This window comes from Camarhynchus parvulus, chromosome 1 (genome assembly GCF_901933205.1).
Source record: "Camarhynchus parvulus chromosome 1, STF_HiC, whole genome shotgun sequence".
NCBI classification, from domain to species: Eukaryota; Metazoa; Chordata; class Aves; order Passeriformes; family Thraupidae; genus Camarhynchus; species Camarhynchus parvulus.
Genome location: NC_044571.1, coordinates 76278752 through 76294750, shown reverse-complemented (window position 1 = coordinate 76294750; position 15999 = coordinate 76278752). Strand labels below are relative to the sequence as shown.

The window sequence follows — 15999 nt, the reverse complement described above, 5'->3', positions numbered from 1 at the left end:
TCTCTCTTGCACTGAGGGGCCCAGAACTGAGCACAGGATTGGAGCTGTGGCCTCAGCAGTGCTGGGTACAGGGGGACGGTCACTGCCCTGCTCCTGCTGACCACAGCCTGGCTGATCCAGGCCAGGATGCCATTGGCCTTCTTAACTACCTGGACACACCTTGGATCATGTTCAGCTGCTGTTTGCCAGCACTCCCAGTTCTTATCTTTTAGACATCTTTCCATCCACAACTACCTGGGGTTGTTGTGACCCAAGTGCAGGACCCAGCACTTGGCCTTGTTGGACGTCATACAACTCACCTTGGTCCATCACATCTTTTTAGTTTAAGGTGTATATGCACCTCTTAGACAAACACTGAGTAACAAAATTTGTGTATTTAAAGGTACTATGAGATTTGTGTGCATAATTGTATTAACACTGTATTAACACATTGGTTATTATCTTATATTAACACAAATATATCAAACTAATTCAAATTATATATCTCAGAGAAAGAGATTTGTAAAATTTGGACATACATCTTCATCGGAGGTATATTTGAGACTCAGAAAATCTGAAATTTAAGCCACTATCTGTTGACGGCAGTACATTCACTTGAAATAAGATGACTAATTAAACTCAGTAACAAGGATTGTTCTCCTACATTACCATTTTATGGGTGATTATGTGCATATGCAAGGAAGAAAGAACATTGTTGTATTAAAAAGAATGACTATATTCTGTTCATAATGTAGGTCCTGGACTCTTAAAAGCATTTTGCTCAGCAGCTTTCAACTGTATCTTTAGAGAGGCTACTGATTGCTGAGAAAGACAATAGAATATTGAGCTTCTAATGGTACAGAATGACTACAAAGATGGGTTGTGAATGCTATGGATGTATCTACAAAGAACCTATTACAGAACAAGTCTTATAATGTAATGGATAACCATGTATTAGCCCTCCTTGATTAGTGCATGAGTGTAGCTAAAGAGAATATTTTGTATATTGATGTTGGAGAGTAATTACCCTTTTTTTTTTATAGTGTTCTTAAATGAAGCGGGTTTCAACTTCGTGAGGAAATGTATTCATGCTGTAGAAACAAGAGGTGTGTATTAAATCACAAATAAAGTGTTAGATTGTTGTGATTTTCTAAAATCTGGCTTTTTTTAATTCTACATGTTTTACATCTGTGCTTTGAAGTGTATCCATTATTTGGTTTGGACTTTTCGTATCTGGGTGCTTTGCACTCCAAATTGTTGTCTTCAGTCCCAACAACTGTTCTTAACATATTTGATATTTTTAAACTTTTTTATATAGCTTCTTGTTGATTAGACAGCTTAATACACAACTGCACATGTCTTTAGCCTTTCCTTTGTGTGCACTGACTTGACTTTTCTTTTGATACAACTGTAGGGAGTCTCAGCTCCCAACTTTGGTTTCAGGTGTGAAATCAGAAGACCTAAAAGTGACATTAATATTCTCTGCTGGTTTTTTGTAGGGTACAACCCCTATAATTTTATTCAATAATGTTGTACATTGTTTTTTTTTTTTTTGTTCAGCAGCATTTAATGTTTAGCAACACACTTTTTTGTTAGTGGGAATGTAAAAAATTGAAGTAATTATCACTTTATCAATGAGGTGGTATCTAACAACTCACAGTAAGTTTTAAAGGGAGAGTTATGGCTGTATCATCACCTATAAAATGAGATAGCCTTTTCTTGAGCTGTCAGTGTGCAGATCTCTTCTATCCAAATGTGATCTCTCTGTGCAACTTTAAGCTCAACTTGAATTCAGTTTCTCAGCCAGCAATGTTATCATTGTTGAGTCACTGCTGACTCAGAGCTTGCATTATTTTCTGGGGCAGGGAGGGTGAAAGGGTTTCAAAACAAAACACGTAGGTTATCTAAGATCAGATTTAGGAATGTTGTTTTCAAAGGAAAAGTAGACAATTTTTAAATGTGAAGGCTTGAAGTGGGGAGAATGGAAGACATTTAAACCCTGCTGATTTTAAACGGCAGTTAAAAATAATAAAATAATCATGACTGAGATAATCAAATAAGTCTTAAGCTGTGCCAAGGGTAATATAGGTTGGATATTAGGAAAGTGTTTTCTATAGAAAGATTGATAAAGAAGTGTTGGAATGGTCTGCCTGGGGAGGTGGTGGAGTCACCATCTCTGGATGTGTTAAAAAGAAGACTGGATGTGGCACTCAGTGCCATGTTTAGTTGAGGTGTTAGGGCATGGGTTGTACTCCATGATCTTTAAGGTCTCTTCCCAGCCTAGTGATTCTGTGTTCTAAATACTGTATTCTAAATGTCACTCTTTAACATTGTTTGTTATTATTATCTGTGCTATTAAAAAAGGCCTGGCAATTTTAACTGGCAACATAAATTCTCAATTGATGTGTTAGAACAGTATACAGTATGTATTTTTGTTTTTATATAAATGTCAATCATATCTTACTTGACAGGGATGATGGTCTAAGCAAATATAATTACATAGTAATTCCACTGACATCTAGGCAATATAAACTTGTTCCTGTGTAATGTGTTTTAAGACTGCTTTTGTGTCTTATTTTTTACTTTTCTTAACCATCACCTTGTTGTTTGTTAATATGGGCCATTTCTGTGCAGAAGGGTTCTGTCAATATAAAATTATGCTTAGTGTATATTATGATGTGGACTCGGTGGAATGAATTTGTTAATATCCCACAAGAGGTTGCAGTAGGGTAAAGCAGTACTTAAGAATGTAATGGTACAGTTTTCCATAAATACATTTAGATGTTTTAAAAATGTACACCAAGAATGCATCAGCATCTATTGAAATCACCATATTTTTATTATTTTAATTTTTTCATCTACTTGTTTTCCCAACGTAGGTATTACAATCCTTGGGCTGTACAGAATAGGTGGTGTAAATTCCAAGGTGCAAAAGCTGATGAATACCATATTTTGTAAGTATCTGAAGTGAACTTTTGTCATTGTGCAGTGTGTTTGCTGTGATTCCTTTTGCCTCAGCTGCTGTGCTCAGAAGAGTGTGTCACAATATTGACAATTTTGTATGTTCACTGGCTGCCACTGAATTGAGTTTGCACTCTTAAAATGAGTAATTCATCTGCAGTTTCTTGTGTGCATTAGCATTCACTTCTGCATGTTACACATGAGCAAATTACTAATAAAAATGCTTTTCTTCTTCTGGCTTTAAAGTTCTATTTATTGATACATATTTGTCTTGTTCCACAAGTTCTCCAAAGCTTAGTTCCATAAGACTTCATGGCTCACCATGAAGTCCCTTAATAGACACTTGTTCCAGTCTTTCACTTTTCTTGCTAATTGATCTCTCTGATGCTTGTGTTTGCATGTTTAAGACAACTGAATTAGTAATTCTCTGTGGACTTGGGCTTACTTAACACTTTGATATAGTGCATAGTTAATGTTTGTGGTTACTAACTATGAGCGCTGAATTTATTTTTATTTATAATTTGGCAGAAATGAAAAGATTTAAATTGATCAGATTGGTGGTTAGTCTAGCTAATAAATAATTAGTTGAGCTAAATGGCTGATCTAGTAGCTTCTGTTTTGCTACCTTTGTAGTTAATGTGTAAGTGAAACTGTAACAAAATCCTAATTCAAATTCCTAACAGCTCCTAAATCACCTCCTGATATGGATATTGATATGGAAATTTGGGACAATAAAACAATAACAAGTGGACTAAAAAACTACCTCAGGTAAGTATGATGCCACACAGTTTCAGTATTTCTTTTCTGGCCCATTAATCTTTGGCTTGTTAATATTTCTTGGATACATTTCTTGTATCCATTGCCATGGTAATAAATGAGTATTTTATTATCCTGCTTAATATTCCTGTGATTATGTATAATAATACACACCTTCAACCTTTTAAGATATCCTGCCTTGTATAGCCCTAAATTCAATTAATTGCATGTTTTTATTTAATTTTTTTATGTTAACCACAAAGCGTGTTATGCTCAGTCTTTTCTTTGTGAATCCCTTAAGTTGTGTACCATAAAATTTTATGACATTATGGTTGAATGAAAATCCCAGCAAAAGCATAGGTTTTTTATCTTATATTCTTAATATCTTCACAAATAAAACACCCCTCCTGTCATTTTTGCTGATAAGAGACAGAATATTTAAAAATTATGGTGCTTCTGAGATAACTCTTTTGCATGTCAATATATAATGTTCAAAAGAGACATAATAAAAAGTATGCAACCCAGATGGTGGGTGTACTATGCCTTCTACAAATCTAGATTTCCAATGCAAGTCACCTAACAAAGGGCAGCATCAGAAATCCCTATTAACCTGGAAAAACATGCCTAGGATTTATAGCAGGATGGTCATGTACATTTCATCGAAAAGACTGGCTTTGGTTGAAGAAATTTATAATACATCTTCAGAAGCCCAAGTCATTGTTGCTACTGTATTTGTGAAATTTGGATATGAGTGAGCAAGCAGTAGCTGTGTGTTTGTGTAAGGCAATTCACAGTCTGCCTTTCAGATGATGACTCTTTTAAGATCTCTCACATCAGAATTTCAGTCCCAAATTTCATCATATTTTTGCCTTTTCTTGGGCAAAAGGTTGCTTCTGCAGCCTGTTATACCGTTTCTGCAACTTTATTTTTTCCCATCCTACAATATGGAATACAGGAAACATTCAGGGTCCGTGATGACGTAACATTTTCCTTATTAACTTACATGGTGACACCAGATTCAATTCAAATTGATTTTCACACAGTGTACATGACTGAGTTTTATACTACTTGTAATTACTCATCACTGAACTGGATTTTCTAGAACCAATAGAGCATTGTGCAGATGTTGAGGGCTATCATAATCACACTCATAAAACTTAGATTATGAATCTGTTTTAAATTTAAAATTTGGGGTTTTTTTCACAACCAGGTGTCTTTCAGAACCACTGATGACTTTCAAGCTGCACAAAGATTTCATTGTTGCTGTTAGTAAGTAAAAAGTAAAATGATAAATACACTTTGATGAAAGTAGTATTGTTTCTAACCCTTAATCTTCTCAGTCACTATCTTTACTTTTCTTCTTGCTCTAATATGGAGTGATCCAGCCCTCAAAACAGAGAAGTCACACTAGATGAAGCTGTTCAGTGGTTTGTTCTGATCTTTTTAGTTGTTCTGTGTGACTGGCTTCTGCATGAAGTTTTGAACCCTCATTGAGATGTTTGCTTGTTTGTTTTATATAGGCTGATAATTTTTTTGTAACATTCGTCCCTCTAATCTGGGACCTTTATTTTCCTAGCTTGCCTTGAGAAATCAGAAAGGACAAAAGTGAACTCCTTTTCACGTGGATACAGAGATACATGGATACAGAGATAGCAGAGATCATTTTTCTAATGACTTCAGTTTAGAATTTGAAGATATTTCTCCATTTTCTCTTGTCTTTATAAGAATAAAAGACACAAAATAATTTTAGCTATTTAATCTATATTTCTTAGATTAAATCTTAAGCTTCACTGAAGTGGCACATCAAGTCAATACTGCCATTAATTTGTTGGTTCCAATATTGATCGTAATTGCTTTAGGCGAGTTCCTTGAAATACAGATTTCACAGTGTAATAAATATAATCAAATTTTCCTCAGCATTTGAAAGCTAATTTTGTTTGGCTCCTCTTGATGCATGTTTGTGTTAGTATACAGGCACTGATGCCATTTGTAGTCACTTCTTAGCACATGTTCTGATTTATCAAAATTTTGTTTTCTGTTTAATAGAGTCAGATGATCAGAACTACAGAGTTGAGGCAGTGCATGCACTTGTGCATAAATTACCAGAGAAGAACAGAGAGATGCTGGACATCCTTATTAAGCACTTGGTCAAGTAATTATTTTTTATTTTTCTCTTTGGTATTATTGTAAGATGTTATCATTTTTGCTTGTAATTTGTCAGTGTTGCTTAATCCATTCTCTGCATTGAAACAATGACACTCAAAATTACATTTGATTTCTAAAATGTTGTTCTCAATGAAATCATACTCTCTGTAGAAACAGAATAAAACCACTAAGAGTTACCAAGATGGCAAACTATGTTTATAAAATAAACCTAGTCAATGTTTTCATTCATGCTTTTACTACAGGACTTACAACCAATTAAATAGAAGAAACATCTAACAGTAGGCCGAGGCTGATGGAAAACTGGTTTGAATCTGTCTCAAAGTGCCAGAGTATTTTAGAAATGAGATAGATTAGAAAGGAGATAGAATGAGATAGATGATATGATAATTCCTGTTCTTCATGTTTGATCTTATTTTTCTCTCTAGCAAGTCTGAAGTGTAGTATCACTTGAAAGCACTAATTTGAAGTATTTTCATTTATATTTTTGATATCTACATAGATGTCCAACTTTTCAATCTCCATTAATATTCCCTTCATTTTTAATTGTCAGATAGAAAACATTTTGCATTTCTTTAATTTGGTGACCTTGTGTTTTCAGAAAATTACACTTGGCATACACTGCGAGATAAAAAAAAAGACAAGTATTTATTCTGTTAAGTTTCTGTACATCTTTGGTTAGGTTTTGCTAGTATTTGCTCAGTACTTTTGAATATGTATTATTCTTTCTAATTTAGGATGCTGTATCAGTACATTTATCAGTCATCTGGGAATGTGAATAGTGAAACAGTATTTCTTCAGATAAGGCTCACATGACTCAGACATTTAGAAGACATGAGAAGAGTCCATGTTGTGTTCATTCCATTCACTACATCCCAGATGTTTTGCTTTTTTGATCACAGCTTGAGCTACAGGCTGCAGTAAGCTACAGGCTGTCTACAGTGGAACCTAATGCAGTTTTGCTTCCTGCTATAGAAATGAGAACTTTGAACATTTCTTTGACAGGAAATCATTTAGCCCTAAAAAAATTGGTTTAGCCCATTATGTCATTAGCCCTGGAGAACTAGCATTATAGCAAGCTGCTGTAAATGCATTCATTGCAAAACCTGATTAGGCAGACTTTGCCTCTCGTTGTACTTGGGCTGACACAGAGAGCCAGATGGAAAAAAAGTTTCATAAGTTTCTTTACTCACAGAATTGTTTAATTATCTAAAAAATACAATATCTACTCCCTCGGAACCCTCAAAAAAGTATTTAATGAAGGATTAACAATTTTGTAAAAGCTGCTGGGCTGGAAGCTTCAAAATTAGAGGAATATATAAGCATAGGAACAGTCTTATTTGTCAGGGCAATTACTGTTAGACAAGGATTACTTTCTTCTTTTCATTTCTTTTCTCTTTATTCTTAGTGTGATCTCAGATGCAATTCCAAAGTAAAGCATACCTGTAGTATTCCCTTATTTAATTGTTCTCTTTAACTTTTACTTTTCTCATCTTTGTTGAGATTCTCATTTCATAGAGATGTAATCTTAATTTTACACTGAATGCCTTCAGTACTTTTCTTTCCAACATAAAATTCACCCCTTCTAATTTCCATATAATTTGCCAACTTGTTGTTTATGCTAGCAATTCTAATGAGACTGAAATTAAAATTAGTCTCTTGAGTGTATTAGCCATCTTCCTCCCTCATCTTTTTCCTACCACTGTGTGGAAATTTTTCAAAGAATAGATAAATGGCAGGTAAAGTGCCTAATTTTATGGAAATGGGAAAATTTGGGAAAAAAATCCAACCTCCTGTTTTCATCATTCTTTTGTTGAAAACCCAATTTCAAAGTGCATAATTCCTTCCCTACATTTCTTTTAGCTGTTCAGTTCCTTTATAAATGCTTTTGCAGCAAAGTTAAAATACTGTAGCTCTGGGTTATAGAATAAGGATAATGTTATTTTTTTCTTGGTTTAAGTCTTTACATCTTTGCCTAGCTTGACTTTTGTGTTACCATGCAAATTTAAATAGGATCAGATGTGGGATGTAGATCATACTGGAGACAAACAAACAAAACTGGCAAAAAAGCACCTAAGCATCCTAAAAAGCACCCCACAGAGACATGATACTGCATGGATACATAGTCAGTAACTAGGCAAACATGGCAAGTTTGGTGTTACTTTCACATGGGTAGCTCATTTTTTGGTTTTTAAACCTATCTAGTCAAATTATGTCTACTGTAAAGAATGAATCATTCTTTAGTATGATTTAACAACATAATGCTTTTCTGTGGTAGGCAGTTGGGAGTCTGTAGTCTGGCAGTATCATAGATTTGCTGGTGATACATCAAATGAAGAGATTCTGAGGAGAAAGCAATGGCATTTCCATGAATGCCCTACAGCTATCTGAAATGCGTGATTACCTCAGCTTGTGTCTGTGCTGTAGCTCAGCGCCAGTAGGAGTAGGTCAGGGCAAAGTGGCTATCAAAATGATCCATTTACAGCCCTGGGTTCTTTCTCTTTTGCAAGAAATTGAGCCTTTGAAATGCATTGTAGAAAGCCCTTTCCTGCTGCAGTGTTATTGAATTCGCCATTTCTTTTATTAACCAAGCTCCCAAATTTGTAACCAAGGAAACCCAAACACCAGACAAACACTACCTTCTCTCTTTACTATAAGATTGTAGTATTTGTATAACAGACCTCTACAGTTACTATGCAGCACACAGCAGAGTAACATTGCAAAGGGAGGGGGTTTTTTTAAGTTTTTTATAGCATATCTAGAGTTGAGTTATTCAACATTCCAGTTTCATTAAAATACTAGCGGACTTCCCAAAACACCCTTAGTCATCTAAGATAAACATAAGATCTGTTTCAGAGAAAGTTAGATAAAGCTAAAAATGTGCTTTAACAGTGGAGTCATTTTCATGATATGGCTTCCAAATCTTTGCCAGTGTGTTTGTCTGAGGTAACATTTTGGAAAGTTTTGAGATAACTTATTGAAGCAATGTAAGAAATATCTAAGAAGATAGGCATTTGTTTTCCTGCAGTTTATAATTGTGCTGCATCCTATACAAAACCCTTTCACATATTTCTCCTACTTTTTGATTTAATTGGGGTGCTAAAATCTTCCTGCCCCAAATATGAAGGGAATGTTTTATAGATTTTACTATTTCTTAATTTTAAAAGTTGCAAGAGTTATTTTAATTGTGTAGGAAATGGCTAAAAATGCTCAGCTTGACCATAGTAGCAGATGGCAGTGAGAAGGAAGAGGAAAATGGGACCCAGTGCCTCATTAATAAGTTCAGTTTGGTAGCAGATTCAATAAGATTAGGCATTAAAGTGATTTTAAAATCCTGACTTGGCATAATATTCCTCAGAAATTAGGCAATAGGGCAGCTGTGACTGGGGAATCACTGGCAGTTTTTTCAAAGGATCTATGATGATACAGTTTTTAATCGGCAAATCTTAGTAGTAAGTAGAGAAATGGGGCATTGAATATTACTGATTGAGATTTAACTATCTGATAAATTATTGGGAAAATGAAGCTTTTAAATTCTACATTAAAAAGAAAAAAAACCTGAAAAGGTAAAGTATGTGATAACAGAATATACAGAAGTTAAAGGTTAATATATTTTAAAGCCAGATGTCATTATGATCATCTAATGTTATCTATCACACAGAAACAATAATTTCACTTAATCCATTGATCTCATGTTTTCATCAAATTGATAAAGAGATCCTATTGCAAATTAAGTGTTTTCAGTAACTAAGCTTCATTCCTTTACATGAACACTAAGGTATATGATAGATCTCTGTTACCACACAGCACCAGTTGAAAGTATGTAAGGACCTGCATAATCATTGGAGAGAGATAGTGCTTGCCCTAAGACTTCAAGCTGTAGGTGTTCTGAATCTCTCTGTATAGAACTCCAAATACAGTTGCCTTTCCCTGTCAGGTGTATCAGGAACTGAAATACTACTCTAGGAGGACATACTCATTATCCATTAAATTATTGCATGATAGCCTTAATGGAAACATAGTAGTTGTACTACATTGTATTTTGATTTTAACATAAGTGGATGTTTTAAAAATGTATTTTAAAGAGGGGCATGAAATTGGAATCTTGTAAAAAGAGTAGTCTTAGCAAGTTTTTGCCTGTTAAAATTGTAGTTTAGCACAGTAATTAAATCACATATTGTTTGTGTTCATTTAAAGGGTATCATTGCACAGTCAACAAAATCTAATGACTGTATCCAACCTTGGTGTTATCTTTGGACCAACTCTGATGAGAGCACAAGAAGAAACCGTGGCTGCTATGATGAACATTAAGTTTCAGAATATCGTCGTTGAAATTCTGATAGAGCATTATGAAAAGGTAGAAAGACATCATCTGTTTTGCTATGAAGTGGAACTAAGTTCTAATTTTCATTACCATCAATAAGTCTTTAAGAATAGAGTCCAAAATGTGTAGAAGGTCATTAATAGAAATAATAGCTTCTTCCCACTCTATGCTATGAATCTATATTCCTAGAAAGTCTTTCATGGCTCTGCAAGGTACAGATCCGAGACATAATTTTCCATGCTTTGAAGGCATTGCTCTGAATCTTCAGTTGCTTTCTGAATATTGCTTCCTGAGTCTAGAAACAGAAGGTCATAACTTTGCTCCTGGCTGTTTCAGCTCTTTCTTGCTACGGTTGTATGAAGGTTCACTCTGGGTGAATGCAGGGATTCCTCTCTGAGTGCATCAGGTCAGAGTGTTTCTGGCCATTGCTGTCCTTAGGGGACATGTCAGCTCCATAGTGGTGATTAGTCACTAGAAGGGTTGAGAAGGACTTGAGCAGGAAATCTTACACACTTACTTTCAGTCACTGCCATTGCTGGTATCAGCTTCACTGAAAGCTCCCCAGATTTTTTGTTTTAATTTTAAACTATTGGATTTCAGAATTCAGCCGAACATTCAAGACCTCCTTTACTTAGTACTCAAAAGGAATTTTATTCTGGGAATCTTAGTTGAGTTATGTCATCTTGTCTGATGACTGACAAAACAAAGTGAAAAAATTTTGAATTTCTTTCATCGCATAGTACTCAGCTAAGAGGCAGTTCCCAGTCAATACCAAGATACCCTGCACTGGTGGATCAGTAGGTGCTGACAGTACAGCTTGGTATCATATTTCATAAGGACTCCTCAAAATGGCTATGAACCTGATAGACTTCTTGGCTCTGATTGCAAAACATATATATTGCATTTTTCCAATACTGAATTTCTTCTCCAGAAAAGGAGAGCTCGTTCAGCACAAAGACTGACTGCACAACCAAAGCCACTCCTGCTCTATTTCACTGTCTGCAGAAATGTTTTTATATTGATGTGCTACTCACTAGTGCTTACCACAGTTTTAATGTACTCCAAGAGCATCTCAAGATGTCCATCCAAGTATTTCCTGCTATAGAAGTATATTTGCTTTCTTCCACTTCTATGAATGGCACAAAGGTGTCTTTTCGTGGTTTGTTTCATCTTCTTTTGGGAAAGCCCTATAGCTAGAGGGCCCAGAAATCCTTTCAGAGATGCCTTCTGGCATAGCATGGTAAAAAAATGGGTTTTTTCTGCAGCAATGAAGTGCAAAATTGACCAGTGGCAGCACTGGTATGTAAAAGATAAGAAGCAGGAGATGCCTTAAACGTAAAGTTGTTCCTCATTAAACTTGACTTTTTTGATCTAATAAAACTTTCTGAAACCCAGATTTGATTGTGATAAGTTACGACTGTGACATATTTCTGTGATGTATAAAAACTTTCTCTGGAACACAGAGCAAAAAAAAAATCAACTTTGTCATAATATTTAAAAAATATGTTACTTCTTGGAGAAGAGTCATTAGTAGGCACCTATTTTGTTTTACAATTTCAACTGTTAAGCCCTTCTTAACAAGAGATAGAAAATAAATCTATTTCAACAAATTAATACAAATATTAAGTACAGCTCAGTATTGGGGTTCTTGAGTTGTAAAATGAGATCAAAGCAAAGCTTATATTCTCTGCCTTTACTCTTTTGTAATGTGTGAGACTATGATAGTGTTAATTTCAAGCATAGTGGGGAGGAAAACAAATGGATTAATAATGAAAGTGTAAGAGTATCTCTGTTGTTTAATGTCATTTTTTCTCTTTTTCTAATCATGCAGATATTTCACACTGCACCAGATCCCAATATTCCTCTTCCCCAGCCTCAGTCCCGATCGAGTTCAAGAAGAACAAGAGCAATTTGTCTCTCCACAGGCTCACGTAAACCCAAAGGAAGGTACACGCCATGTCTAGCAGATCCTGACAGTAAGTTTGTCATTCCATACTGGTTATCTTGCTTTTTATGTCATCTTTTAACTTTGCCTGAATATTATCCTATAGCTACTGTATTCCAATGATCATCAGCTTTTTAACCTCTGTGAGTCACAGCAGCACTCTTGACTGGCTTCATTCCTCACTTCTGAGTGAGGAAAAATGTTTGGTTATAGGTAAGTCTTGTGTTGCATAACAGTGTTCAATTTAAACATTATATCCTCGATAACAAACGTAATTCAGTAAAGGATAGGAGATCAAAACCATCACTTGGCTTTTTTCACATGCATGAAACTGTGGTCATTCCTTCAAAGTCAGCCACTGCCTCAGCTGCCAAAACCACTGAAACTTTCTTAGGTTTTCTGGAATGGAAACCAACTTGAATATTCCTGGGAGAAGCAGTATACTCATCATATGGCTTACTGTTTAACAGCAGGGAGTTTTATCTATAATCAACTGCTTGTTTAGAATGCTTACTTAATTTTATATAGATGTAATTAAAAAGTTTTACTTCATTCATTCTCATCCATTTGGGTCACCACTTTTTTACTTACTGGCTGGACTTGTAAGGAGTATTGAAACTTTATAAAAGCTTAAGTTTTTAACAATTGCACTACTGCAACAGACTTCCTAAAGAATTTCTGTGTCCCTTGATTCCTCAAAAAGATTTATATGAGACTGAATCAGTAAGTTAGACAACAGCTAAAGTGCATCTGTTCTTGAGGATCTGTAGTAATTCTGAAGTCTGAAATGTTAAGAAGTCTATCCTCAGTATATTCTTGCACTGCTGCTGCACTTTCCATAGGCCTATGTTCTTGTTTCCTGCCAGGCAGACTTTAAACACTAAATAACAATAACTCCCTGCACATGGATTGCCAGTATGAATGACATGGGGTCCCAAGTAAGAAGTTACAAAGGAAAAGTCAGTTACACCCGCCAGAGGATAAACTGGGCAAGTTTCAGGTGTTTTTCACTGTGTAGCTGCAATGAATGAATACCAATATGAAAAAGGGGATATTTCTGTGCAAGTATTTCACAGAGTGTATGCAAGCTTCTTCAGGCTATGCCAGGAGATCTTCAGGCTGGAAGAATTTCCACACTGAAAGGCTTGTCAAGCATTGAAACAGACTTACCAGGGAAGTGGTGGAGTCTCCACCCCTCAAAGTATTCAAGAAATGACATGGCAATCAATGCCATGCTTCAGTTGACATGGTGGTGTTCAGTGAAAGGTTGGATTCAATGATCTTGGGGGTCTTTTGTAACCCAAATGATTGTATGACTTATGTGATGCTACATTTGGTGGCAGTTTGATTGCCACTAGGTCTGATCCAACAGCTCTCCATTTGTGTTTTGCTTATTAGCTGAAACTCAGCACTTGTGTAAAGTTCCAATTAGTATCTCACTTGTGCCCTGAAACACTGAGGTAGAAGCAGAAGTACTCTTCTTACTAAATATCTCTAGGTGTGGTGGGTAAGAGGGAGCCAAAGATTCTGGCAATAACATTTTCAGAGTACAAGATGGTTTTAAGTCATCATTTGAATGAAGCATGGACACAATTATATTGCAGGAAATAAAGGAAATCTGTATGGGGTGAGAAAAGAGATAAAGGTTTCATATGGTAGGGAATGATAAAAAATTACAGAAAATGCATCTGACAAAAAATACATTAGCCAATCTTGTGACCTTAAGGGACTAATGGGCAAGATGAGTATTTAAATTGTAAATAAAAAAAAGTTTTGTTCTTTCTGCAGGAAACCACAGATTAATGAATTGATAACAAATAAGGTATAAAAGAGCTAAAAGTGGCATGAAAGAAATGTACATGATTAGAAAATGCAGACTATGTTTTTCACTCTCTCTCCCTTCCCCTGCCTCCTCCCTAGGTGACTCGTACAGCAGTAGCCCCGACAGCACTCCCATGGGCAGCATCGAATCTCTGTCTTCTCACTCCTCTGAGCAGAACAGCACCACCAAGTGCACGCCCTCACAGCCACGGGAGAAATCAGGAGGGATTCCATGGATTGCTTCTCCATCTTCTTCAAATGGCCAGAAAAGTTCAGGCCTGTGGACTACAAGTCCAGAATCCTCATCAAAGGAGGATGCAACCAAAACAGATGTGGAATCAGACTGCCAAAGTGTAGCTTCTGTCACTGGACCAGAAAATGCCTCTCCACCAACAGACCTGACCAAAAAGAGTTCCTACAGTGTGTCTGGGCTAAAAAGGTCTTCAGCATCTTCCCTTAGATCAATTCCATCAGCTGAAGGTAATTTCCAAAGTCTTTTATCACATCAGTGTTAACTAATGCGTCAGAAAACAAGAGCTCGGTCTGAAAGCTAGTGATACTCATTAGTCTTGTTTGTATGCTTGTTTTTAATTTTTGTGGTATGTTGTTTCAGTTTTCAAACTGCTTCTGAGATATTTCCATTGCTTATAACCTGCACAGTTCACACAACTTAAAAAAAATGTTTCTCAAATTTAGATCACTCTCTGTCCTCCTACGATTCAACTATAATTTGATACAGAATAATACTATAGATTAGAAATATTAATATTAGAGGTATTGTGCTTGTATTTTGGGATCTCTGTATTATGACAGTGTGTAAAGCATTATTAAGCATTGCTTGGTCTTTGGCATAAGGAGAGAAGCAGATGCAGTTTTCATCTTGCAGAACATCCGTGGAAACAAGGCAGTAATCCGCTGATAAGTCATCTGGAAGAACGCATGTGGACATGGTTTATATTCATTAAAAGGACTTCTTTTGTGTGCTGTACAGTCTGTAAACATATAGATTTGCTTTATCAAGTTACAGTAGCAATTGATTAAGGCAAATCATGGTCATTTACTCTTAAGTATATTTTTTAAACTGCATGAACCTTTTGCAGATATCGAAATGTTAATTCATTGTGGTCTGATTTCACACTGCTTTGATCAGTTGACTTCCTGAGAACCATTTCCCTGTGATTTTTTTTTCAATTTTATGCAAAGTGCTGCTTTATGAATGCTTTTATTGTCACTTTTTAGTGATTGTACTATCTAGCCATTGCAATGTAATTTTTTAGCCTTCTCAATTTTAGTGTCATTTCCTCATTTTTTCTGTTGATTCTTTTCTCTTGGCTTTTCACCTGAAAGATGGTTTTTTTGCTCTTAGTAAGTAGTTTCTCTACCTGTTTTGACTCCTAAAAAAAGGAAAAAAAACCTCAACAACAACAGCACAACCTTTGCTTTGCACAGTTATACATGTTTTGTTACAAATTCAAATCAGCTTTAATGTTCCCTATAATTTGATGTTTTCTGTAGGTAGCAAAAGCTGCAGTGGATCTATACAGAGCTTATCTTCAGCAGATACCAAAGATACACTAAAGGCTCCACCAAACCCTGATTTGCCTCCCAAAATGTGCAGGAGATTAAGATTAGATACTGCATCCAGTAATGGCTATCAAAGACCGGGATCTGTGTAAGTCATTAAGGCCCTTTGGAGATTTGTGTTGTTACAGTATTGTGTATTATAAAGTGATTCCAGAAACGTTCATATGTAATTGAAAAAGTATGCATGAATACTTGATTTGAACATTTCTGTATTTGTTAATTATTTATCTAGTTTTGTTAAAATTGTTAACAAAGGAGATGGCATGAAGTCTGTTTAAGTCAGTTGAAAGACTACCATTGACTTTATTAGACTGGAGATAAGGTAGAAATGTTTCCTAGGAAAATGATTAGTATTACTATCTCTGGTTCTTCTGGAATTTAATATTTCAGAAAGTAGCAGAAATGCTATTTACTGTCTGTGCTGTTATCTCAGAAAAATCATCAGATTTTATTTGTGGAAGTCCAA

At 35.5% G+C, this 15999-nt stretch overlaps 1 protein-coding gene across 3 annotated transcripts in view; it reads left to right on the top strand.

Annotated features, from left to right (window-relative positions):
- Positions 1–15999, top strand: part of ARHGAP42 (Rho GTPase activating protein 42) — a 145147-nt gene that overhangs the window by 116154 nt on the left and 12994 nt on the right. For all 3 annotated transcript variants that reach the window (XM_030960727.1, XM_030960709.1, XM_030960718.1), the window contains 9 exons: positions 1023–1085; positions 2859–2933; positions 3624–3708; positions 4907–4965; positions 5743–5848; positions 10057–10216; positions 12015–12159; positions 14049–14429; positions 15465–15621. In XM_030960727.1, the coding sequence (XP_030816587.1) occupies positions 1023–1085; positions 2859–2933; positions 3624–3708; positions 4907–4965; positions 5743–5848; positions 10057–10216; positions 12015–12159; positions 14049–14429; positions 15465–15621 (1231 nt within the window). The remainder of the gene's footprint in view (positions 1–1022; positions 1086–2858; positions 2934–3623; positions 3709–4906; positions 4966–5742; positions 5849–10056; positions 10217–12014; positions 12160–14048; positions 14430–15464; positions 15622–15999) is intronic.